Below are 24,120 nucleotides of genomic sequence, written 5' to 3'. Positions count from 1 at the left end.
CAGCCCTCGGCTGCTTAACTGCATTAGAGAAATCAAAAGCACTGCATTTAAACTGGGACAGAAGGGGAGGTTTTCCATTACTGAGCTTTAGTGCAGCCACAGATCTGCTCAGGGAAAGAGATGGTCAGCTCCCCTCCTTGACACAGGCCCCTGCTGTGCTGAGACTGTGTTAAAGTACTGCGCTTGAGTGGAGGAGTTTCCAGGAGAGAGTTCTGCTGGACTCCAGTCTAGCTCACTGAGTATGGAACTTATAACCAAAAGCAATAAGAATAGCTAAAATTTATTGGGCATTATTATGTTCCAGGTAGGTGTTCTAGGGGTTTACATGTAATAATCACTTTTATTTTTCTATAACCCATTATACCTGATCTACAGATGACCAAACAAAGCACACTGAGATTACCTTGCTCAAGGCCATACAAACCCCAAAATACTCTCCCAAGATATTTGACTTTCCTCTTCCAACCACCCCACTCCCACCAACAAAATCCAAAGCCGAGCAGGCAAGAATGCTTGCCTGCCTTGCCAGAGGACCCAGGTTCGATTTCCGGTGCCTGCCCATGTAAAAAAAAAACAAAAAAAAAAAACCAAAGCCAAGACTCCTCCCCACATCAACTATTTCTCAGGGAATACTTGCTTTTCTAAGAGGAGTGGGTCATTTTGACACCCTGTTTTATCCAGTTCTGCATCCTGAGTCCTGCCAGTACAGGTTCTCACCAAAGAGACTCAGCAGATTCTTGTGTAGTTAGTGGTGAATGAACGAAGGGGAAAATGTCAGGAAGATTTGGTTCTATTTTAACATATCACGTGTCCTCAGCCCCATTCTCTCTCCTGGTTGGCCTCAGGAGAAGGTTTTGCCTGCCCATTTCACAATAGGGCTGTGATGATCAGTTAAGATAGTGCCCCGAAAGGGCATGTTGTACACATAACAGACATTCATTAAGCACCTACTATGTGCTCAGCCCTGTACTTGAACATGAAAAAGGGCAATCTTTGAAAAGTAAAATATACCCTATAAATGGAAGGAACTATTCTCTGTTAGAAAGGGACAAAATCCATGAGACAATTCGTGGATTATGGGGTCTTTACACACAAAAAACTGAAAGCTAACATTAAAGATAGAAGTCAAAGGGAAAACAAAGGAAGAGAGAGTGGATGCAGCTGTGACACAGGTCTGCAGATGAGTCCACCAAACGCCAAAACAGTGCACTCACTCACTCAACACCCAGCGTGGGGTAGGTGCCCCTAGATGTTGGGGAACCTGTGGTGAACAAGACTGACTAGATCCCCTACCTTAACAAGCCTACACACTAATCAGGGAAAAAGTTAAAATAAACAAGAAGAAAAAAAAAAAGATCATTTCATAGTGCTATCATGGTCAGAAAAGGCATTTAAGGTCAGAGTGACAGGTGAGAAGTAATTAGCCAAGAGCCCAGGGAAGCGCTATCAGAGGAAACCAGTGCAAAGGCCCTGAGGTAGAAAAGAATCCAGGAAACTGAAGGAAAAGAAAAGAAGTCAGCGTTATCTGCAATGGGGAGTGAGAGAGGAAAAATGGTAGAGATGAGAATGGAACTAGGCTACTTAGTGTCTCAGAGGCTTGGGGAATATGATGGTTAAGTTTATGTATCAACCCAGTCAGGTTATGGTGTGCAGTTGTTTGATCAGGCAAGCACTGGCCTAACTGTTACTCTGAGGACACTTTGTGGACTTAAATCATCAGTAAGGTGATTGCATTTTACAATGAGAGGAGTGCCTTTAGCAGTCAGAAGACAGATTTTCCATCTCTATTCCAGCCAGCCAGCCAGCTTCTCCTGGGGAATGCATTGAAAACCTTCATCGGAGTTCCCATCTTATAGTCTGTCCTATGGAATCTGGACTTGCCCATTCCCACAGTTGCATGAGACAATTCCTATAAAAATCTCACAATATTCACATTATATATATATATATATATATATATATATATATATATATGGGAAAGCATCAAGTATGATGCCAATTGTAGGGTTTTTTTTAGATGTCCTTTATCAAGTTGAGGCAGTTCCTCCCATATTCCTAGTCTGCTGATAGTATTTCTATTACTTTTAAAAATCACGAATGGGTGTTGGAGTTTGCCAAATGCTTTCATTCTTTCATTACTATGTCATCTGATATGATCATATGAATTTTCTTTTTCGGTTTGTTGATAAGGTAGATAACACTGATTGATTTTCAAATACTGAACAGGCTTGCATACCTGGAATAAACCCCACTCAATCATGACATCAACTGTTTTTATACATCGCTGGACTTGAATTTGCTAATTATTTTGTTGAGAATCTTTGCATCTAAGTGCATGAGAGAGGCTGGCCTATAGTTTTTTCTTTTTGTACTATCTTCTTCTGGCTTTGGTATGTGAGTAACACTGGCTTCAAAGCACGTGCTGGGAAGTGTTCCCTTCTCTTCTATTTTACAAAGAGACTGTATAAATTTGGTGTTAATTCTTGTTTAAAAGTTTGGAGGAATTTTCCAGCGAACCCATCTGAGCCTGGAGATTTCATTTCTCAGGATCTGTTTATTTATTAATTAAATTTCTATAATGGTTAGGGGACTTTTCAGATTGCCTGCTTCATCTCGGTTGTTTTTTTTGGTAGTTCTCAGTTTTTAATGAACTGGCCCGTTTCTTCTAAATTGTCACATTTATGTGTGAAATTGTTAATAGTAAATCTGGTAGGTTTTCAATGGATTAATCTCTGCGGGAACAAAAGCATGGAGCTATTTTCAGACCCTCTCCTGGGGAAAGAGCAAAGAGAGCAGATTCTCTACAAGTCTCCCAAACCCTATCGAAGTTGTGGCTTTGCCCAACTCCTGGGATTTAATGAAATTCAAAGGGCATGTCCAGTCTCATCAAAGATATCGCAGTGAATCGGGCCAGACCTGAGCCCATGACAGGTAAGCGGTCCAGGAAAGGGCCTTGGCCTGGACAGGGCATGCTTCCTGCCATGCGGTAGGTGGGCAGGGGGCAGGTTCCCTTCTGGGAAGTCGCAGCCCAGCAGAGGTCTCAGGGCACGTCTCCTCCATCTCCTGTGCCCAAGCTGCCCACTTCATCAGCTCCACAAATCTTTTGTGTAGGGATGTGGAGTACAAACACACAACACATTTAAAATGCCCTGTTGGCATCAGCCAACCGTCGAGTGATCAAATTGCCTGCTTCCACGTGAAAGGGCCTGACAGAAGACCTTTAAGGATCTTTAGCTGAGTTCTGTTTCACATCTGCCTGGATGGAGGGGACAAGCCCTTTCTCCTCTGAGCCTGGGCTTCCATTCTGGGAAGGCCTGGACTTGGGGATCTCTACACTTCTGTTCTCACTTAAACTCCTTGTGCAGACACAGATTTCCACAATGGGGCTGTTCTCCTGACTATGTGGCAGATTGTCATGGGCATGACTGAGCTCCATGGAGTTTTTACCATCCCCATATCAGAACCACCCACACCAAGCACCTTCCAGGGCTCCTTCTGTGCATTATGTCCAAACTCACTGTATCCCTAGGGAATGTATATTCTTCCATTTCTCATTTGGGGAAACTGAGGCCTAGAGAGGCTAATCAAAAGTGGGTGGCTTTCTCCTTTATCTGCCACGTGGTCCCACCTTGGGCACTCAGGACTTTCTCTGCTGCCTCCATTTCAGAGGAAGGACAAAAGTGTAGCAACAGTCCCAGCCACCTGGCTGGCTGGTGTGCTGACCTTTGAACACAGCTGCACCTGGTCTGGTTCTGTCACTGCACCCCATGGGCACAACAGCCAGGCTGTCCACCCAGCATCTCACCACCCCCCAGAAAGGACAGAAGGCTAAGATCCTGTGGTCTCAGAGGGGCTGCATTAGGGTAGCTCCGAAGGCTTCTTCCTGCTCTCTTATGCCAGGTTTAGAGATAAACAGCTCCCAGAATTGGCCCAGGGGCTTTTGGGGGAAGACCCCACTCCATCCTACTCCCAAGATTCTCTGAAGCTCCTGCCCAAGAGCAGCCTCAGCTGGCCACAACATCTCTTTATTTGTTGTCCCTACTGAACTGTGGTTTCTGATGTCCACTTAATTGTCTTCTCCTTCCCCAAGTTCCTTTTATTACTTCCTGCGTTGTCCTTATCTTGGACAACTGCCAAGACTGACTCAGAGGCCTTAGATTCATACTGGTGGAAAGATGAGGCCCTGTTGATTCCATTTAGGCTTGCACGAAGCTGGCCTGCAGATTATGCAGCCGGACAGCAAGGGTATGTGCCAGTTCCCCAAATACCTGCCCATCGAGGACCCATTGTGGGCATCAGCTTCAACCTCCTGTCAAAGAGTAACTGCTGACCCTGTTTGCAAGGTCTGCCAGCCTGACATTCGGTGGGTGGGGTAATGCAAGACCCTGAGATGGCCTTCACCAGCACTAAGGAAGCTTGGCAGAGGCGAGGGAGGGGTCAGCAGGGTGAGGAAAAAGGAGTGATGTTCTGAAGAGCACACCCCCTCCTTGGGGTAGACAGAAGGAAAGGGTGAGAAGACTATTCTAACTGGGACAAACCCAAAACCTGCCCCCAGAGAAAAGAATAAAGCAACTTTCAATGTACTGACATAAACCAATTTCTAGGACATGCTGTGAAAAAAAAGCAAGAAGCAAAACGGTATACATATTCCATTCCCATCAGTAGTTTAAACTAGTGAACACCTGCTGCTATATGTTCCAGGTACTGCACTAGGCAGTACCCATTTACTCTTCACTACAGCCCTAGGAGATACAGATTATTACCATTATTATTCTATTGTACTAAAGGGGAAACTGAGGCACAGGCAGTTAAACAACTTGCCTATACTTACAGAGCTAGAAAGTGGCAGCATCATGAGGGCTTCAAACTGGAAGAGACGGTGCTCTAATCAAGATAACTCAAGCTGGGTTTATTTATAATGAAGTACTCACAGAGGTGTGGGAGACTATAGGGAAGCCACAAAGGATCCTGCAGTAACCCAGGGTTAGGAGCAGTGGAGCTGCCACTACCCAAAGGAAACCAGAAGGAGAGAGTCGTGTAGAGGGTGTCTTGAGAGAAGTGACCTCTGGACATGGGAAACAGTCAGCCCAAGAGGTACCCGCAGGGAGGCGGCCAGGGGAAGAAATTCACCCATCTCATTCTCCTCTCTTCTCTAATCTCCTGCTGAGGTTCCCCATGGCTGAACCCAACCACAGCCAGACAGCGAAAGAGCCTGTGGATGTGGTCAGCCCCCTAGGGCTCAGATCAGGATGGAGGGTGGATTCAGAAGGACAGAAGGAAGATGTCCAGACCCAGAGCTGGATCTGAACTCAGCATCTGTGCTTTTAACCCCAGCCTCTCATCTTGTGGTCCTGGGACAGCCTGACCACAGGGAGATCTGTTCTTTACCTCCTGGTGTGTCCCCAGGCTCAGGGGCAACATCAGGGATTAATGACGTCATAGAATATAGCAACAGTCTCAAAATCTACCCCGTTGGCCTTGGATATCTGATTCAACCCTAAGGATACTGAAGTCCATGACATGTGCTTCCTTTAACTCTCCACTAGGGAGGACTTACCCTGGGAAGCATGCGTGTGGATGTCATTACAGCTTGGCCTCTGTCCCACTGAGGTCAGCCCCAGGGGCCAGATGCCTTTGAGGACTGATGGCAGAAAATGATGCAGTTTGTCACCACCTGATACCACCAGATAAGAACTCTCAATCATTAGCATCAGGGGGCTGCTTCTTGTGGATAACCTGGGGATAAGGGACCCTCCCTGCCCCTACTATTCCAATGGCAAACTGCACTGAGGGCACCAGAAAATGTGCCTCTGACAGAGTAGACCTGCCCAATCCCAGACTAAAAGCAAGAAGTCAACATCTAACGGACCACTGCAAAGCTTTCATGTCTGCACAACTTACCCAGAAAATTTCTGGATCCCCTTCCTCTTCTTTCCTCCTCCACACACCAAAGGACATCAGCTTAAGAAAAGTAAACCCAGTGGGCTGACACAAAGTGGAATGTGGGGAAGGCACAGCGAGGACACAACCCCACCATCTTTTCTGCTTTCAGTCAGCTGCCCTCACAGCTGTCCCCCCAGGAGTGCTCGCTCCCTGGTTTGGGGTCATTTATGGTGCCCAGTGATGTTCTTCTCCCCTCTCTCCCCAGGAAACCAGGAAATACACCCGTCTAGGGCCCTGACATACACTGTCCCATCAGCACACACCCTCCTCCAACTCTCCAGCACCTGCGAGGACTCCTGACCCGGGAGTGGAAGGCGGGGGGTTGAGGGTCTGACCCAAGGAAGAGACCAGGTCTGCTTTCTTCCACTTCTGCCCGTCTCTGTTAGCCCAGTTTCTTCACACTAGCTTCTCAAAGTCCTCTGCCCAAGCCCTCCACCATGCACCCGACTATCAGAGACCCTCAGGACAGAAACCCACTCCCCAGGGTATGCAGAAAGGAACGGATGCAGCCCCGTTGGGCACCATGCTGCTTGCCAAAGGCAAAAAAACAGCCTGGGTGCTTCTCTCCAACCTGGCCTAACTGCTGAGGCAATGAGGAAAATTACCACATGAAGGAGCTCCTGAGAGGACTGAAGACTCCCGTGGGAGGACAGAGGCTATCTGGTGAGTAGCCATCCATTTACAGGGTCTCCACGGGGCCTGGCTCTGACTTGCTCAAGGGCTGTGGGAGGCCCCCGACTCTGTGGAGGACTCACAACATGTCAGGGAAGAGACTCAGGGACCTCACGGTTGGGTAGACAGAGACACAAAAAGAAGCTAATTCCAGTTGAAAAAAAAAACAGTTCACTATGAGCTGTGGGCTCAGGAGACAATCTTGACTCTGCACGGCTCAGGGTCTGGGTGACTGCTCCTCCCCTTTTGATGGCTAATGAAGAGCCCTCTCTCGGGGCTCAGCTCTGACAGCGGCTGGTTTTCTCCAGCTGTGGGGTCTCAGGGCCAGCTACTCTCTGCCGAGGTACACAGCCTGGCTGCCCATCTGCAGCCGCCAGAGCACGATGGCACCCTCAGCAGCCCAGGCTGGACACCCTCAGGATTTGGATAACGAGAAACCATGGGATGTGGCATTCAAGGCGCTGCCTGACGTGGACCCTGCTGACAACACCTTCTCTTGCCTGGTCAGCCTGCGCTTCTGTCTGCCGTCTCCTGCCCTGATTCCTGCTGCAGCTCCTGCCCCAGTGCCTTTCTCTGCCTCTTCCATGTGGCCCGACTCATCCCACCCTCCCAGGATCCTTGCTAAATGTTCTTCCTTGGGCACATGGCTGCCTCTCGGGCCAATCTTTGAAGACACACGGTCCTCCTAGGCTCTGTGATGTTGTCTTGCACCATTTTACTAGTCATTATCTTCCCAAAAGATGCCTTGTGAACTCACCCTTATTCATCTGGCAAACTCTCACTCGTCAGACAAATTCCCCTTTAAGCCATTTCTCCAGGTTGTTTCCTGACTCCGCCCACCTAAAGCAGAACTGACATCTGCCTCCTCAATGTCCCCATGGGATGCTGCACCCCTTCCCCACCCCACCCCACCCTGTGGTGCTCTGCTTGGGCATCTGCCTCTTCTGCTGGACTGTGAGCTCCTCGAGGGCAACGGGTAGGTCTTAGTTTCCCTATTTCCGGTGTTAGGTTGCTGAGAGAATAAAATGAAATGCATGTGTGATGATTCTTGGGTTAATGATTGTAACTTTGGATGGATTGTATGATGTGTGAGTATATCTCAATAAAATGCATTTTAAAAAATGAGATGCATGTAAAACTCGGCAGACCCAGGCATGCTAAGTGCTGGTGAATTTGGGCTCATGTGGTTATTCACCCATGTGTGTCCACTGCCAGCCCAGCACAGGTACCCAGGGTACTTGCTGCACTGAGGTAAAAGACAGAGGTGTAGCTCACACACTTATGGCCTGGCAGGCCCAGGATACACTCAATAACCGGAGCTGAATGGCTGGCATCAGGAGGGACAGAGGGGACTGGTGGATGGACACAGGAGAGGGGTCAGAAGAGTCACAGCTGGATGTAGAGGCCCACTGTCCTAGCCAAGAAATGCAGGGGCCACATGGGCCCTTCAGGCCCACTGTATTTTTGCCATCTCAGGTCTTGCCTTTTCTTTCCATAAAAATGGATGAAGGGTATCAAGGGAAAGGAAACATCTAAAAGATGAAAATGCTATGAGCGAGGCCACAAACCCAGCAGAAACAAATCCCTTGAGCACCCCTGGGAGACAAGCTGGCAGACAGGGGGGAAGCACACTGCTCCCTTCCCCAGCACTGAGGCGGCCCAGCTCCTTCAAGAACCCAGAAGGGGACATTGGCAGGCTGCACACAGAAATCAGCAAAGCCTCTCCAAACATAAAAGAAACTTCCTCTATTTGAAAGAGAAACCACAACAAAGGCTTGGGTCCAGTGCCATCTCTTTGGGAGCCAGGTGGTCCCTCAGCTCCTGCCCCGGGTCACACATCCGTCCACCAACCGTCCCTGTGAAATTCAATATGGGGGCACATGGTGACCCTCCTTTTGTAATCTGAAGCAGTGCCAGGCGGTCAGAAGCTGTGCAGTAGAGAGTTCAAACACCATCCTCCAACAGAATTCTGATGGGTGGGCTGATGAAGTCCATTTCCAAGGCCGAGGCACTAATGCACAGCCCTCAGGGGCAGCATTTCTCTGCCACTCAGCATCATGCCCCCCCCCCCTCCCCCCCGAAAAGGGCTGCTTGCCTTTGAAGCTCTGGCTTCCATGTCAACCACGCCGCTTCCCAGACCACTCTCAGGAAGAATTAACCCCTCTTCCAGGCATCCTTGCATGTTGTCCAACCCAGGAAGTACTGTGGTACTCTGCTGTCAACAGACCCTGGTTTATTCACCAACTTTGTTTCCCTGACTCTGGACTCTGGCCTGGAATACAGCATGTGCTCATGAAAAATTAATGGATGAAAGCATAAGTGAACTTTCCTCTTACCCAAAGGAAGCCCCCTTGTCTCACTGTGCTCTTCTCAGGGTCCCCAGACAGTACCCCACCATCCACTATTTATCATTCCATCCTTCTCTGGAAAGCAAGTGCCCAATTCCAATTGGTTGGATATTGCACTTAGGTTCCCCTTGATCAGGCAGATGGCCTGAAAGTCATCCCTGACCTGGGAGGTGAATGACCTATGTTCCATTCCTGTATCTACTGTTCAAGTCCCTTTCCCTCCCTGACCTTTTGTCTCCATCCATGAAACGAGATGGTGATAATATTTTAGCAGTGGGGACAATTGCTAATAATATTTAGCAGTGGGGACAACCAAATCAATAGGTTGAATAAATCCCTCAATCATGGGATTTATTCATATGAAACTTATCCCCACGAAGGATAGGCTAAGCTTGCTTAAAATTACGTCTAAGAGTCACCCCCAGAGAACCACTTTTGTTGCTCAGATGTGGCCTCTCTCTCTCAGCCAACACAGCAAAAAGCAAACTCACTGCCCTCCTCCTCTCTACGTGGGACATGATTCCCAGGGGTGTAAACCTCCCTGGCAACGTGGGACAGAAATCCTAGAATGAGCTGGGACTCATCATCAAGGGATTGAGAAAGACTTTTCAACCGAAAGGGGGAAGAGAGATATGAGATAAAATAAAGTATCAGTGGCTGAGAGATTTCAAACAGAGTCGAGAAGTTATCCTGGAGATTATTCTTATGCATTATATAGATATCTCCTTTTCAGTTTATGGTGTATTAGAGTGGCTAGAGGGAAGTGCCTGAAACTGTAGAGCTGTGTTCCAGTAGCCATGTTTCTGGAAGATGATTGTATACTGATATAGTTTTTGCAATGTGTCTGTGTGATTGTGAAAATCTTGGGTCTGATGCTTCTTTTATCTACTATCTGTATAGACAGATGAATAAAAAATATGGATAAAAAATAAACAAATAATAGGGGGGGCAAATGTTAAAATAAATTGAGTAGATTGAAATACTAGTGATCAATGAAAGGAAGTGGTAAGGGGTATAGAAAAAATAGGGGAACAAATGTTAAAATATATTGGGTAGATGGATATACTAGTGGTCAGTGAGAGGGAGGGGCAAGGGATATGATATGTATGAATTTTTTCTTTTTTCTTTTTCTGGAGTGATGCAAATGTTCTAAGAAATGATCATGGTGATCAATACATAACCATGTGATAATATTGTGAGCCCTTGTTAGTACACCAAGTATGGGATGTTCATATGTTAAGAATCTTCATGTTTTCTAATTCACATATGACATACCCACATATAAATTTCTAAGGTTTTTACTGTACATTATGTAGTAACTTCGTTGCATCATCTTTGCCTATGTATTCAAATAAAAAAAAATAAAAAACCTCAAAAGAATCTTCATATTTATATGTTGTTTTGTTTGGCCAACAAAAATATATTTTTTTTATTAATTAACGGAAAAAAAGAAATTAACCCAACATTTAGAAATCATACCATTCTACATATGCAATCAGTAATTCTTAACATCATCACATAGATACATGATCATCGTTTCTTAGTACATTTGCATCGGTTTAGAAGAACTAGCAACACAACAGAAAAAGATATAGAATGTAAATATAGAGAAAAGAAATTAAAGTAATAATAATAGTAAAAAAAAAAAAAAACCTATAGCTCAAATGCAGCTTCATTCAGTGTTTTAACATGATTACTTTACAATTAGGTATTACTGTGCTGTCCATTTCCGAGTTTTTGTACCTAGTCCTGTTGCACATTCTGTATCCCTTCAGCCCCAATTACCCATTACCTTACCCTGTTTCTAACTCCTGCTGGACTCTGTTATCAATGATATATTCCAAGTTTATTCTCGAATGTCCATTCACATCAGTGGGACCACACAGTATTTGTCCTTTAGTTTTTGGCTAGACTCACTCAGCATAATGTTCTCTAGATCCATCCATGTTATTACATGCTTCATAAGTTTATCCTGTCTTAAAGCTGCATAATATTCCATCGTATGTATATACCATAGTTTGCTTAGCCACTCTTCTGTTGATGGACATTTTGGCTGTTTCCATCTCTTTGCAATTGTAAATAATGCTGCTATAAACATTGGTGTGCAAATGTCCGTTTGTGTCTTTGCCCTTAAGTCCTTTGAGTAGATACCCAGCAATGGTATTGCTGGGTCGTATGGCAATTCTATATTCAGCTTTTTGAGGAACCGCCAAACTGCCTTCCACAGTGGTTGCACCATTTGACATTCCCACCAACAATGGATAAGTGTGCCTCTTTCTCCGCATCCTCTCCAGCACTTGTCATTTTCTGTTTTGTTGATAATGGCCATTCTGGTGGGTGTGAGATGATATCTCATTGTGGGTTTGATTTGCATTTCTCTAATGGCCAGGGACATTGAGCATCTCTTCATGTGCCTTTTGGCCATTTGTATTTCCTCTTCTGAGAGGTGTCTGTTCAAGTCTTTTTCCCATTTTGTAATTGGGTTGGCTGTCTTTTTGTTGTTGAGTTGAACAATCTCTTTATAAATTCTGGATACTAGACCTTTATCTGATATGTCATTTCCAAATATTGTCTCCCATTGTGTAGGCTGTCTTTCTACTTTCTTGATGAAGTTCTTTGATGCACAAAAGTGTTTAATTTTGAGGAGCTCCCATTTATTTATTTCCTTCTTCAGTGCTCTTGCTTTAGGTTTAAGGTCCATAAAACCGCCTCCAATTGTAAGATTCATAAGATATCTCCCTACATTTTCCTCTAACTGTTTTATGGTCTTAGACCTAATGTTTAGATCTTTGATCCATTTTGAGTTAACTTTTGTGTAGGGTGTGAGATATGGGTCTTCTTTCATTCTTTTGTATATGGATATCCAGTTCTCTAGGCACCATTTATTGAAGAGACTGTTCTGTCCCAGGCGAGTTGGCTTGACTGCCTTATCAAAGATCAAATGTCCATAGATGAGAGGGTCTATATCTGAGCACTCTATTCGATTCCATTGGTCGATATATCTATCTTTATGCCAATACCATGCTGTTTTGACCACTGTGGCTTCATAATATGCCTTAAAGTCAGGCAGCGCGAGACCTCCAGCTTCGTTTTTTTTCCTGAAGATGTTTTTAGCAATTCGGGGCACCCTGCCCTTCCAGATAAATTTGCTTATTGGTTTTTCTATTTCTGAAAAATAAATTGTTGGGATTTTGATTGGTATTGCATTGAATCTGTAGATCAATTTAGGTAGGATTGACATCTTAACTATATTTAGTCTTCCAATCCATGAACACGGTATGCCCTTCCATCTATTTAGGTCTTCTGTGATTTCTTTTAACAGTTTTTTGTAGTTTTCTTTATATAGGTTTTTTGTCTCTTTAGTTAAGTTTATTCCTAGGTATTTTATTCTTTTAGTTGCAATTGTAAATGGGATTCGTTTCTTGATTTCCACCTCAGCTTGTTCATTACTAGTGTATAGAAATGCTACAGATTTTTGAATGTTGATCTTGTAACCTGCTACTTTGCTGTACTCATTTATTAGCTCTAGTAGTTTTGTTGTGGATTTTCCCGGGTTTTCGAAGTATAGTATCATATCGTCTGCAAACAGTGATAGTTTTACTTCTTCCTTTCCAATTTTGATGCCTTGTATTTCTTTTTCTTGTCTAATTGCTCTGGCTAGAACCTCCAACACACTGTTGAATAATAGTGGTGATAGTGGACATCCTTGTCTTGTTTCTGATCTTAGGGGGAAAGTTTTCAATTTTTCCCCATTGAGGATGATATTAGCTGTGGGTTTTTCATATATTCCCTCTATCATTTTAAGGAAGTTCCCTTGTATTCCTATCTTTTGAAGTGTTTTCAGCAGGAAAGATGTTGACTCTTGTCAAATGCCTTCTCTGAATCAATTGAGATGATCATGTGATTTCTGCTTTGATTTGTTGATATGTATTACATTAATTGATTTCTTATGTTGAACCATCCTTGCATACCTGGGATGAATCCTACTTGGTCATGATGTATAATTCTTTTAATGTGTTGTTGGATACGATTTGCTAGAATTTTATTGAGGATTTCTGCAGAAATCCTCAATAAAATTAAACACTTTTGTGCATCAAAGAACTTCATCAAGAAAGTAGAAAGACAGCCTACACAATGGGAGACAATATTTGGAAATAACATATCAGATAAAGGTCTAGTATCCAGAATTTATGAAGAGATTGTTCAACTCAACAACAAAAAGACAGATATTCATTAGAGAGATTGGTCTGTAGTTTTCTTTTTTTGTAATATCTTTGCCTGGTTTGGTATGAGGGTGATGTTGGCTTCATAGAATGAGTTAGGTAGTTTTCCCTCCACTTCGATTTTTTTGAAGAGTTTGAGGAGAGTTGGTACTAATTCTTTCTGGAATGTTTGATAGAATTCACATGTGAAGCCGTCTGGTCCTGGACTTTTCTTTTTAGGAAGCTTTTGAATGACTAATTCAATTTCTTTACTTGTGATTGGTTTGTTGAGGTCATCTATTTCTTCTTGAGTCAAAGTTGGTTGTTCATGTCTTTCCAGGAACCCGTCCATTTCCTCTAAATTGTTGTATTTATTAGCGTAAAGTTGTTCATAGTATCCTGTTATTACCTCCTTTATTTCTGTGAGGTCAGTGGTTATGTCTCCTCTTCCATTTCTGATCTTATTTATTTGTATCCTCTCTCTTCTTCTTTTTGTCAATCTTGCTAAGGGCCCAATAAAAATATTTTTAAAAAATCCCTGTCTAGCTTCTGTCAAATAAAACAATCAGGAGAGCTGACACCAACCCATTTTCTTATTTGGCTTACTGAAGCCAAATGGTAGCTGCTCCTGTTTCTAGTTTGCCCCTATCCTCACCACTCCCTATCGCATATACTCAATCTGAACCACTCATTACTTACAAACCTAATGTCCTCCAGGCATTTCCTTTATAACCCATGAATGATAGCTCTCAACTTTGACTGACAGCACTTTAGACTGACCTCTGTAGGTTTTAACAAATGCCTAAGCCAGTCATTCTGATTTAACTCATCTTAGGGTAGGGCCTATGCAATTGTGTTTGTGGAAAATTTCCTTGAGTGTTTCTAATTTCAGCTACCGATGGGAACTCCTGGTCCAAGAGACCTGCTGACTATGAGGACCGGTCTCACCTGTTTAAAAAAGTAGCCACCAGCAAAGGAAGGATGGGCAAAGCAGCCTGGGTTAAAAAAAAAACCCAGAGGGGTCTCTAGGGAAAACAAGTCCTGCCCTAGGAGTTCTTCCCCCTTCTAGGCAAAATGTCTTTAGCTTTTTGAGCACAAATGCAGGGGGTTCTATGGGGGTCATTCAGAAACAACTGCCCAGACCAATTCTTCCTCCTTTCCCTCTGTTTGCACTGGCCAGGGGGCCTCTCCAGGCCCTGTCTGAAGCTCACTCAGCCATTGTACAAGCTGCTTCCCACCTCGCACTCCCTTTTGGGATATGCCCTAAGCCCACACCTCTAGGAAGCCTGCCTCGCCCAGTCAGTTGTAGGAGGAATGTTCACTCCAGTTCCTTGTGCTAGAGGTGTTTGTTCCTCCTAAGAGAAGTAAATCATGGCCCTATCAGATAGAGAAATCCTCTGCCTCCTGAGCATACTCAAGTCTTATCCCCATCATTTTCTAAACACACACCGTGTGCCCAGGCCGCAGCTTCGCCGGGCACTGAGCAGGAGTGGACGCCCTCCACAGGATGGATAGACCCAACTCCTGGTCCCCTGCCCATATCCCCTTGCTCTGTGTGTAGCTGGGAGAGAAACACCAACATCTGTGGCATTGTCGCTCCTGAACTGAGAGAGCAGCATGGGAAAACAATGTTAGACCGGGAGTAAGAAGGGGTCTCACTCAAGTCTACTGAGAGTTAACTATTCCAGGGTCTTAGGACCCCAAACATCTGCTAGTCTGTTCAGATCCAGACCCCTGACTTTTGGTCAATTTGATTCACCAGGCAGCTAGAGGAAGGAGTGATGCTTACAGGTTTCCAGGCCACAGGAAAGACACAGGTCCATGAGATGATTTCATGGGTCTTAGCTGACAAGGGACTGACCCTAGTGACACTCCCCAGTCAGGGTCTGAGTCTGAAGGGTCAGGGCTGGCCACAGCATCCTGGCCTGAGCTGACCTACCTCGAAGTTGACTAAAGGTGGTCATAAACTTGCTGGTGAGGGACTTGAGCTCATTGTTGGCCAGCGTGATGAGGTGGATCTGGTCGGAGACATTCCGCAGGACCTTGTAGATGCCGATGGGGAAGGACACCAGCTTGCACTCGGCCAGGTCTGCAGCCAGAAGACAAAGACAAACCAGCAATCAGTTGCAGCTGTCTAACAACTTGCCCCAAATCCACATGGATCCCAACCTCACCTCTCCTCCAAGCCTCCTGCCTTCCCGCCTGTTTCCCCTGTACCAGGCCAGAGACCCTGCCCTCCTCTTCCAGGAGCCTTCCTCACCAGCATTAACTCACACCTGTTCCTCCCTCTGACCTGAACCACAGAATATATGACGGCCTTTTCTCTATCATCCAGCCTAATAGCAAAACACAGGGGCACACCCCTTCAGGGAATGGTGAGAGCGGGGAGAAATTCAACTTCCCCAAGTTGAATTCTTGATATTCGCACAAGCAGTGTGGACAACCAAAGCTATAGGCTGAGCCCCCAGTCTTGGGGTTTGTTCATATGAAACTTAACCCCACAAAGGGTAGGTCAAGTCTACTTAAAATTTAGGACTAAGAGTCACCCCCAAGAGAGCCTCTTTTGTTGCTCAGATGTGGCCTCTCTCTCCAGCCAACATGACGAGCAGTCTCACCACCCTCCCCCTCTCTGCGTGGGACATGACTCCCAGGGGTGTGGACCTTCCTGGCAACGTGGGACAGAGATCCTGGAATGAGCTGAGACTCAGCATCAAGGAACTGAGAAAAACCCTAGAATGAGCTGAGAATTAACATCAAGGGATTGAGAGAACCTTCTCGACCAAAAGGGGGAAGAGTGAAATGAGACTATGTGTCAATGGCTGAGAGATTCCAAACAGAGTCCAGAGGTTATCCTGGAGGTTATTCTTACGCATTAAGTAGATATCACCTTGTTGTTCAAGATGTAGCGGAGAGGCTGGAGGGAACTGCCTGAAAATGTAGAGCTGTGTTCCAGTAGCCATGTTTCTTGATGATGATTGAACAATGATATAGCTTTCACAATGAGACTCTGTGAATGTGAAAACCTTATGTCTGATGCTCCTTTTAGCTACTATATCAACAGAAGAGTAGAACATATGGAACAAAAATAAATAATAGGGGGTAACAAATGTTAAAATAAATTTAGTTTGAAATGCTAGCGGTAAATGAAAACAAGGGGTAAGGGGTATGGTATGTATAATCTTTTTTTCTCTATTATCGTTTTATTTCTTTTTCTGTTGTCTTTTTATTTCTTTTTCTAAATCGATGCAAATGTTCTAAGAAATGATGAATATGTAACTATGTGATGATATTAAGAATTACTGATTGTATATGTAGAATGGAATGATATCTTAACGTTTTATTTAATTTTTTTTAATTAATAAAAAAAAGTTTTAAAAAACAAAACAAAACACAGGGGCACAATGACAACCAGCATTCACAGCAGTGCCCCCAAGGCCCTGCAAATCTATAAGTCCCTTTGGAATCACCGAAGAGCCAACAGTGAAGCTGCAGTCTAAAAGCACTTCACAGTAGCCTACTTCCTTGAAAACAGACAACTTACTTGGATTTTGCGGTTTGACCTTCTTCCCTGTCCTGTCACTCCGAAGGCAAGCCCCATACCAGACATTTAAACATGTTACCACATGATTCAGCAATGTCATTCCTGTGGTATACACCCAAGAGACCATCTGTTCGCACGGAAACGTACATGAGTGTTCATAACAGCAGTATTCACAACAGTCTCAAAATGGAAACAACCCAAATGTCCATCACCTGATGAACAGATAAACAGAATGTTGGATAGCCATATAATGGACTATATTCAGCCACAGAAAGGAAAGCTGTATTAATACATGTTACAACATGGATGGATCCTGAAAACATTATGCTAAGTAAAAGAAATCAGTCACAAAGGACCACAGTTATATGATTCCATTTATATGAAATGTCCAGAATACGCGAATCCAGAAAAACAGAATGGAGATTAGTGGTTGTCAAGGTCTAGGGAGAAGGACTATACTAAGAAGGTAACAGCTAAGGTGTATGGAGTTTCTTTTGGGGGGCAATGAAAGAAAATGTTATAAAATTGGATTGAGGTTACAATTGCATGATTCTGTGTATATATTAAAATCACTGACACTTTAAATGAATGAATTGTGTGGTTTGTGAGTTACATCTCAATAAAGTTGTTTATATATATATATGGCAGCAAGGAGATACTGAAAGCAGGAGGCTCTGAAATTAGGCTGTCCAGCTCCTCTGCCTTCTGAGCTCCCGGAACCTCAGCTCCCTCATCTACAAAATGGGGGTATCATCATCTACCCAGCAGAGCTACCAGGAAAATCAAATGTAATGAAATAAAGTCTAACAAACTGCTGGGGATGCTATAAATGCTATTTCTCTCTCCCTTTCCTACTCCATCCAAATCCTCTATGCTTCAAGGCCAGCTCCCATCCTCCTCTCCCAGAAGTCTGCCTGGACCACCCCTGTTGCTGCTGACCATGCCATAACCCCAGGAGCACTCACTGACTCTGACAGCACCACTCAGCTCTCTCTTAGGAAACTGTTTTTCCCCAAAGAGGTTGGCTTTTCCAGACCTCTAAGCCTTTGCAGATTGTTCCTGTGCCTTGAAGCCCTTCTTTTTCATCTGCCTCATAGAATTTCTATTTTTGCTCCAAAACCCAGCTCAAATGCCACTTCCTGCCTGAAGCCTTCCCTGACTGCCCCATACAGTTAGTTGCTCCAGCCTCTGGGTCTCAAATAACGTGCAGGAGAGCTTTTCACCAGTAATGCATTAATCCCTTTATGTGTCTGTGTGCCACTGGACAAGGGCTCCCCAGGGCACTGTGCCAGCAGAGATCCAGCAAGCTTGGGGTCAGGGGAGGGGTGAAGGTAGCCTTACAGAAGTAGTTTCAGGAAAGAAGGGGAAACAGGGTACAGACAAAAGACCAGGGTCCACAGGGCTCCTCCATGGGCATCCAGCAAGAAGTATCCTTAATGCCTCTGGTCCAGTGTGGCTCTGGGTAAATTCAGCCCTGCTGCTGCCCAATATCAGGCTCTGGCTCTTTTGTCAGTGGGTGGAGCTGGCAGTGGCACATACTGCCAGGGGAAGAGTTCTGGAGGTAGGCTGGCTGTAGAGGGAGATCCTTCTACATCTGTGGAAGGGTAAAATAAATTGGGTAGATGGAAATACTAGTGGTCAATGAGAGGGAGGGGTAAGGTGTATGGTATGTATGAGTTTTTTCTTTTTTTCTGGAGTGATGCAAATGTTCTAAAGGTTCTAAAAAAATTATCATGGTAATGAATACACAACTATATGATGAAACTGTGGGCCACTGATTGTACCTCAAGTATGAATGTATGTGCATGAAGATTTCTCAATAAAAATATTTTTTAAAAAAAGTTAAGTGTATGAGTTTTCCTCAGTGGTCATTTTAGGCCATGAAGCAGGAGGAGGGGCCTGTAACGTCCCAGTAACTCAAAACTGTCAAATTGTTCACTTACACCATTAGATAGCAAGGCTGAGTGGAAATGGAGCATTACTTAAGGATCTATCCTGTATCTGCATAAGAAGTATTTCTGGTCTACAGTTCCATATTTCCAATATAATTTCTTAATGTAGCATTTAAGTTTTTGCTGAAGGATTTTGCTGAAGTCTACTCTGTGTGGAAGTATTCAAATTCACTCTACCATTAATTTTTGCATTTTTTTGGTTTTCTTTTTTATTTTTTTCTCTTTCTCTTGTACTATTTTTTATTTCATTAATTTTAGAACTAATAAAAGTCAGTTCTTTTGGCTTTTTTGTTTATTCTCTTAGGAATGATTAAATATATTGTTGAATAGAAAGCACTTTATTTTCTGCCCACACAAATCAAAAGGCTTAAAAGTAGTGCAGTTTTTTGTTTCCCTTTGGAAAAACATCCTGTTCACAAGCATAGCTGGTGTTTTGATTCTGTGATTTATATGTTAGATTTATGGTGCTGTGAAATAGTTGCTTCCAACTACAAATAAAGTGCTTTGAAATGCCTCTAAAAAAATCACAAAGGATAGATCAATAAACTTGATTGCATAAAAAACATTAAATATCTGGAGGCTTAAAAAAATAAGGCAACCAACAGATTATTAAAAAGGATCTGTAGTAATACACAAAGAATTAGCACCTTTATCATTCAAAATGCATAATATTAATCAAAAAGAAAAAAATAAAGAACACCCAAGAAATAAATGGGCCAAGGACATAAGGCATTCACAAAAGAGAAAACACAATTAGTAAACAAACATGTCTTCTGATATGTACTGAAAAACTGCTCTCCAGAATATTTCAAACAATAATAGCACCATTTAAAAAAATCTTTGCAAAATAAACAGGGGAAATGGTTTCCATCGTTTTAATTTATAATTCTTTGCATAATGAGACTGAATAGCTTTCAGATTAAATAGTCATTCTTATTCCTTCTGTAGAAAAACCTGTTCATATCTCTTGCTATTTATTTTTCTATCTTAGCATTTCAGCATTGTCTTCCTCCCCCAAATTGGTAGTATTATCAATCCAAGTCAATTCTTTTTTTATTTTTTTGTTAAATATGTAAAGTTTTAATGTTTAGGGTTTTTTAAATAAGCAGAATATTAAAAAACAAATTTGTCATAAGAGTTTTAAACAGGATAACCTGAAGGGAGCCAACTTCGGATCAGGAAGATAAACAGAGAAAGGCAGGCCCATGAAAGATAGATAATAAACTGCCTACCTTGGTTTGGGGTAGATGCTCTGAAATGGACCTTTCAGGATTCCAGCATCACTGCAGAACCGCACAATGGCCACCCGCCCCAAAGTGGGGGAAGAACTGCCACAAGGAAGGGAGAAGCGTCACAGCCCTCAAGACATTCAGTTTTCTTCTCTGAGCACATCAGCCCAGAAAGGCCCAGCCCATTGCCTCGCTCCTTCCGCCTTGGCCAGCCACATGCCATCCAACCCTACCCCCCTACCCCCACCCCCAAGTCTCCAATTCCAGCAAACACAGCCCCTCACAGCCAACCAACATAAATGACAGGACCACATCACCCCAACACCTGGAGGATCCTGTGGGCCCCGAATCTACCCATACCTGCTTCTTCTCTGCCCAAATACCTACGGACGCCTTATCGTGTGTCCAGCACTGCTCCGCACTGCACCCTGTGACGTCACCATGACTTCTTCAACCTTGGGACTCAAGCCCTGTGACCCCAGAACTGACAACTGGACACTGGTGTGGGTGTGGGAGGTGGTACACGTGAGGGCTCCTGCCCCAGAACAGTCTGTCACTGATGGCAAAAGTGCCCAAGACAAAGGGGCCCTCCGGGGTGTGAGGCAAACATCCCTCATCCCAGGGTGTCAGTGAGCACAGCACCGAGACTCCAATCTCTGCTGAGGGGAGAGGGCCATGATCTTGGGAACAGGTCTCCACAGTCCCTGGGACAAGAGTTAGGAGATCCAAGTCCCAGACATCCCGGCACAAATCTCAACCCTGCCAATCATCTTCCCATCTGTAGATGAGGAGCAAAAAATGCCTTGTGCCCACTTCCTGGGGGATGGGATAATAGCAATTGTATATCATGGTACTTAGTATTTATGTGCTAGGTTGTGAAAACTTCCCCACTGGACATACGAGGAAACTGGCAATTAAGGGCTCGCCCAAGGGTAGTAAGATCTGGGCCCAAGTACGGATGATCAGGGATCTGGGGCTACTAATCTTCCTGCTATACTGTGCCTTGAGGCAAAAACATGCTCGGGTGTCTATCTAGACACCTGGCCAGAGAAAGGGAGCCTGTGCCATACTCCTCAACAGGAAACCAGGGGCTTGGCTAGGAACTTCTGTGGCTGTTCCAATTCAGAGCTCATGACTCTGGATTTCAATACTTCTGAGGAAAGACGCCCTGAAACCTTCTTCATGAGTCACTTATTCTTTGCTCTCAGGAAATTCCAATCCAGGCCTAATTCAGAAGAAGGGCACCACCTACACCTGCTATACACACCTGCAGGAGAGAAAAGCCCCAATGAGCTAAGCCAAGTCTGGATGACTATGTTCAGTGTTGGGTCCCATGAGAAAGGGAGACCCCATCTCCCACCCCTGCCCCAGCCAAGGAAGAGAAGATCCAGGCTGGAGACAAGACAATCATCTTCAAATAGCTGCAGAGATGCATCAAGGAGAGGGTTCTGAGGGCAGACAGTACAGAAAACAGTTCATCAACTCACAAAGAAAAGGATCCCGGGATCAAGTGGGAACACTAGAGAGATGATTCCTGAATCAGGTAGGAAGCCAAGCGGATGACCTCCTAGGTGTTGTTCAGTTCAATAACATGAATGTAGCTAATGTCACTGAGCGCTTACTATGTGTCACACATGGCTCGAAGCACCTTTTGCAGAGTAACTCATTTAAATCCTATAAATAACCTAAGAGTTATCTTCACCAAGAAATGACAGCCTGTGATGGTAGGTAAACTGTCCAAGGTATGTTTGGTAAGATGATGGGAGCCAACGATCATGAATGTAAAGATTCAAGTAGGATGGCCAACTCGTCCCAGTTTATCCAGGATTTTCCCAATTTTAGTATTAAAGCCCCTCGCCTCTGTAGGCAGTCAGGATGGTTGATCACCCTAGATTTAAGCTAGATGCTACTTGTCAGAGAGGAGAGAGGAAAGGCAGCACAGGTGTAGGCCAGGGCAGGAACAGAGGCCCAACGGATTTCTATTCCTCTGGGACTCCACCTTTGAGCTCTGCCACCTCCTACAGTTTGAAAAAGCCATCCCTTTGCTCTCCACGTCCTCAGAGAGGAAGGCTCCTGGCGCTGGAATCATTTCCTGCTCCTTGGTTGTACATGCATGCTAACAGACCCCTATGGACCAGGCTCCCCCATCAACATCTGGACAGTAGCTGGAATAAAACACACCTTTTCCCAGTGCCCCCTAGCCACTGATACCCATGCTGCAGAAGAAAAAGCAAAGAAGTCCTTGGGGGAAGGTGCTACAATAAACACAAGGCATAATTAACCTCATAATTACAATTATTATTACAGGAGGGCCAAACTGCATCCCCAAATCTCTAATTAGGGCAGCACTTTGTGTTAATAAAAGGATCTTTTATTTAAAACTCATGAGTCCTTTAGTAAAGGTTATCTCATTAATTATAATGAATGCCTAATGAAAAGTAACTAGTAGGCAGAACCAAGCCAGAACAACAACAAAAAAAATCCAAGAGCAAGCAGAACATTCAGTTGAGAGTCAGGAGAATTGTTTAAAGCTCTCACCGTTTCTTTGACAGCTAGAACTCTGACCCCTGCTCAATCCTTGTGGAGAGGAGTGAGTGGTGGGGATTTGGGCTGGAGGGGATATGGGCTCCTGGCCAACTCTATGGAGGAATCTGAGGCCAGTGTGATCCAGTCTCCCACCACACATCCTTCTTCATGGAATCTCAGATTTAGAAGGAGACTGGAATTTATTTATCCCCTGTTTCCCAAACTTCCCAGTAAGAATCATCTAGAGAGACTGTTCCTCAGTCCTACCATCAGAGATTCTGCTTCAGTGGGTCTGGAAGCATACCAGGGAATTTTTGGTTTTGTTTTTTTTTTTACACAATTACCCCTAGGTGATTCTTATCACTAGGAAAACTGGGGAACACTGAGTAACACAAACTTCAATCTGAGACCTCAAATTCTTTCAGTCCCTGTTCAGAGGACACAGTTTTCCTTGAACACTTCCAGTGATGGGGAGCTCATCTCTCAGAATGGTTTTAACTGTTACATAGTTACTTCATGAACCATATTAACAGTCTCCCTTCCACCCACGGGGCCTTTTGCCCTCTTGGCTCACACATACAATATCTGTCTCCTTTGCTCCCCAACAATCCTGTACATATATGAGGATGAAGGTCATTATAAACTTCTCTTATTCAGGCAAAAACATCCCCAGAACCATTGATCTCTAAGGGCCTGGATGTTCCCTTCAGAGAGGCAAGATTGGCCCAGCTCAGTCTCTGCCCAACCAGAAGAACTTACCCCTGCTCAATCTCCGAGTTTCTGACATATTGACAGCCATCATTTGCTGACATAGGCTGTGTGTCAGAAACTGTGCTTGGCGCTTCAGACCTATTTTGTCACCTACTCTTTACAACCACCCTGTAAGGTCAGTGTTATGCTTAAAAGATAAGGAAACTGAGTTACAGAGAAGCTAAATGGTTCACTCAAGGTCACATGACTTACCCAAAGTGACCAGTTGATGAAATAATAAGTAACATTTATAAAGTGCTTTCTCTGTGCAAGTCATTCATCTCAGAATTGCCCTGGATTGACCCATTTAATCCTCACAACAACCCCACGAGATGTTACTACATCACCATTCCTGTTTTACCAGGGAGGAGTCCGGGCACAGAGCTATGGGCCTTGGGTTAGTAAGTGGCCTGACTGTACACTCCAAGCCACTCAGCCACACTGCCTCCCTAGAGACAGAGGTAACAGTCCCTTTGGGCAGTCTGCCATGCAGAAACAGGATGGGAGATGGTGCATTTCCTATGAGCAGATCCTTCATGACTGCGAACACTGGTATACTGCAGTTTCTGCAGAGCTAGTTAAGCCAGGCTTAGAGTTGAAAGAGGTGGTCAGACAATTATAGAGGCATCAAGGAGCCTGGATTTGTAACTTACTGACCGTGGGACCTCAGACAGGATACATCAGCTGTTATACCCTTGGTTGGCAACTCAGTACAGTGCCAGGAGTGGAGTGCATGAGTTGAGGCTGCTTCCTGATGCCAATCTGGGCTCTAGCCAGTGGTTCTCAGCCTTGGTTGCACACTGTAATCACCTGGGGAGCTTTACCAACTTTTGATGCCCGAGTCTCACTCCCAGAGGTTCTGATTTAATTAGCGTGGGCTGGGGTTTGGGAATTGAGTTTTAAAAGCTCCACAGGTAGTCCTAATGTGCAGCCAGGATGGAGAACTTTGCATCACAC

General features: G+C 44.4%; 1 protein-coding gene across 4 annotated transcripts in view; it reads right to left on the bottom strand.

Annotated features, from left to right (window-relative positions):
• LRRC20 (leucine rich repeat containing 20) overlaps positions 1 to 24,120 on the bottom strand; it is a 122,281-nt gene that overhangs the window by 43,474 nt on the left and 54,687 nt on the right. For all 4 annotated transcript variants that reach the window (XM_077125023.1, XM_077125025.1, XM_077125024.1 and 1 more), the window contains one exon: positions 15,105 to 15,254. In XM_077125023.1, the coding sequence (XP_076981138.1) occupies positions 15,105 to 15,254 (150 nt within the window). The remainder of the gene's footprint in view (positions 1 to 15,104; positions 15,255 to 24,120) is intronic.

The sequence above is a fragment of the Tamandua tetradactyla genome, chromosome 13 (assembly GCF_023851605.1).
Source record: "Tamandua tetradactyla isolate mTamTet1 chromosome 13, mTamTet1.pri, whole genome shotgun sequence".
Classification (NCBI taxonomy): Eukaryota; Metazoa; Chordata; class Mammalia; order Pilosa; family Myrmecophagidae; genus Tamandua; species Tamandua tetradactyla.
Note: the sequence above shows the minus strand (reverse complement) of the source record. Positions and strands in the feature narration are given on the sequence as shown.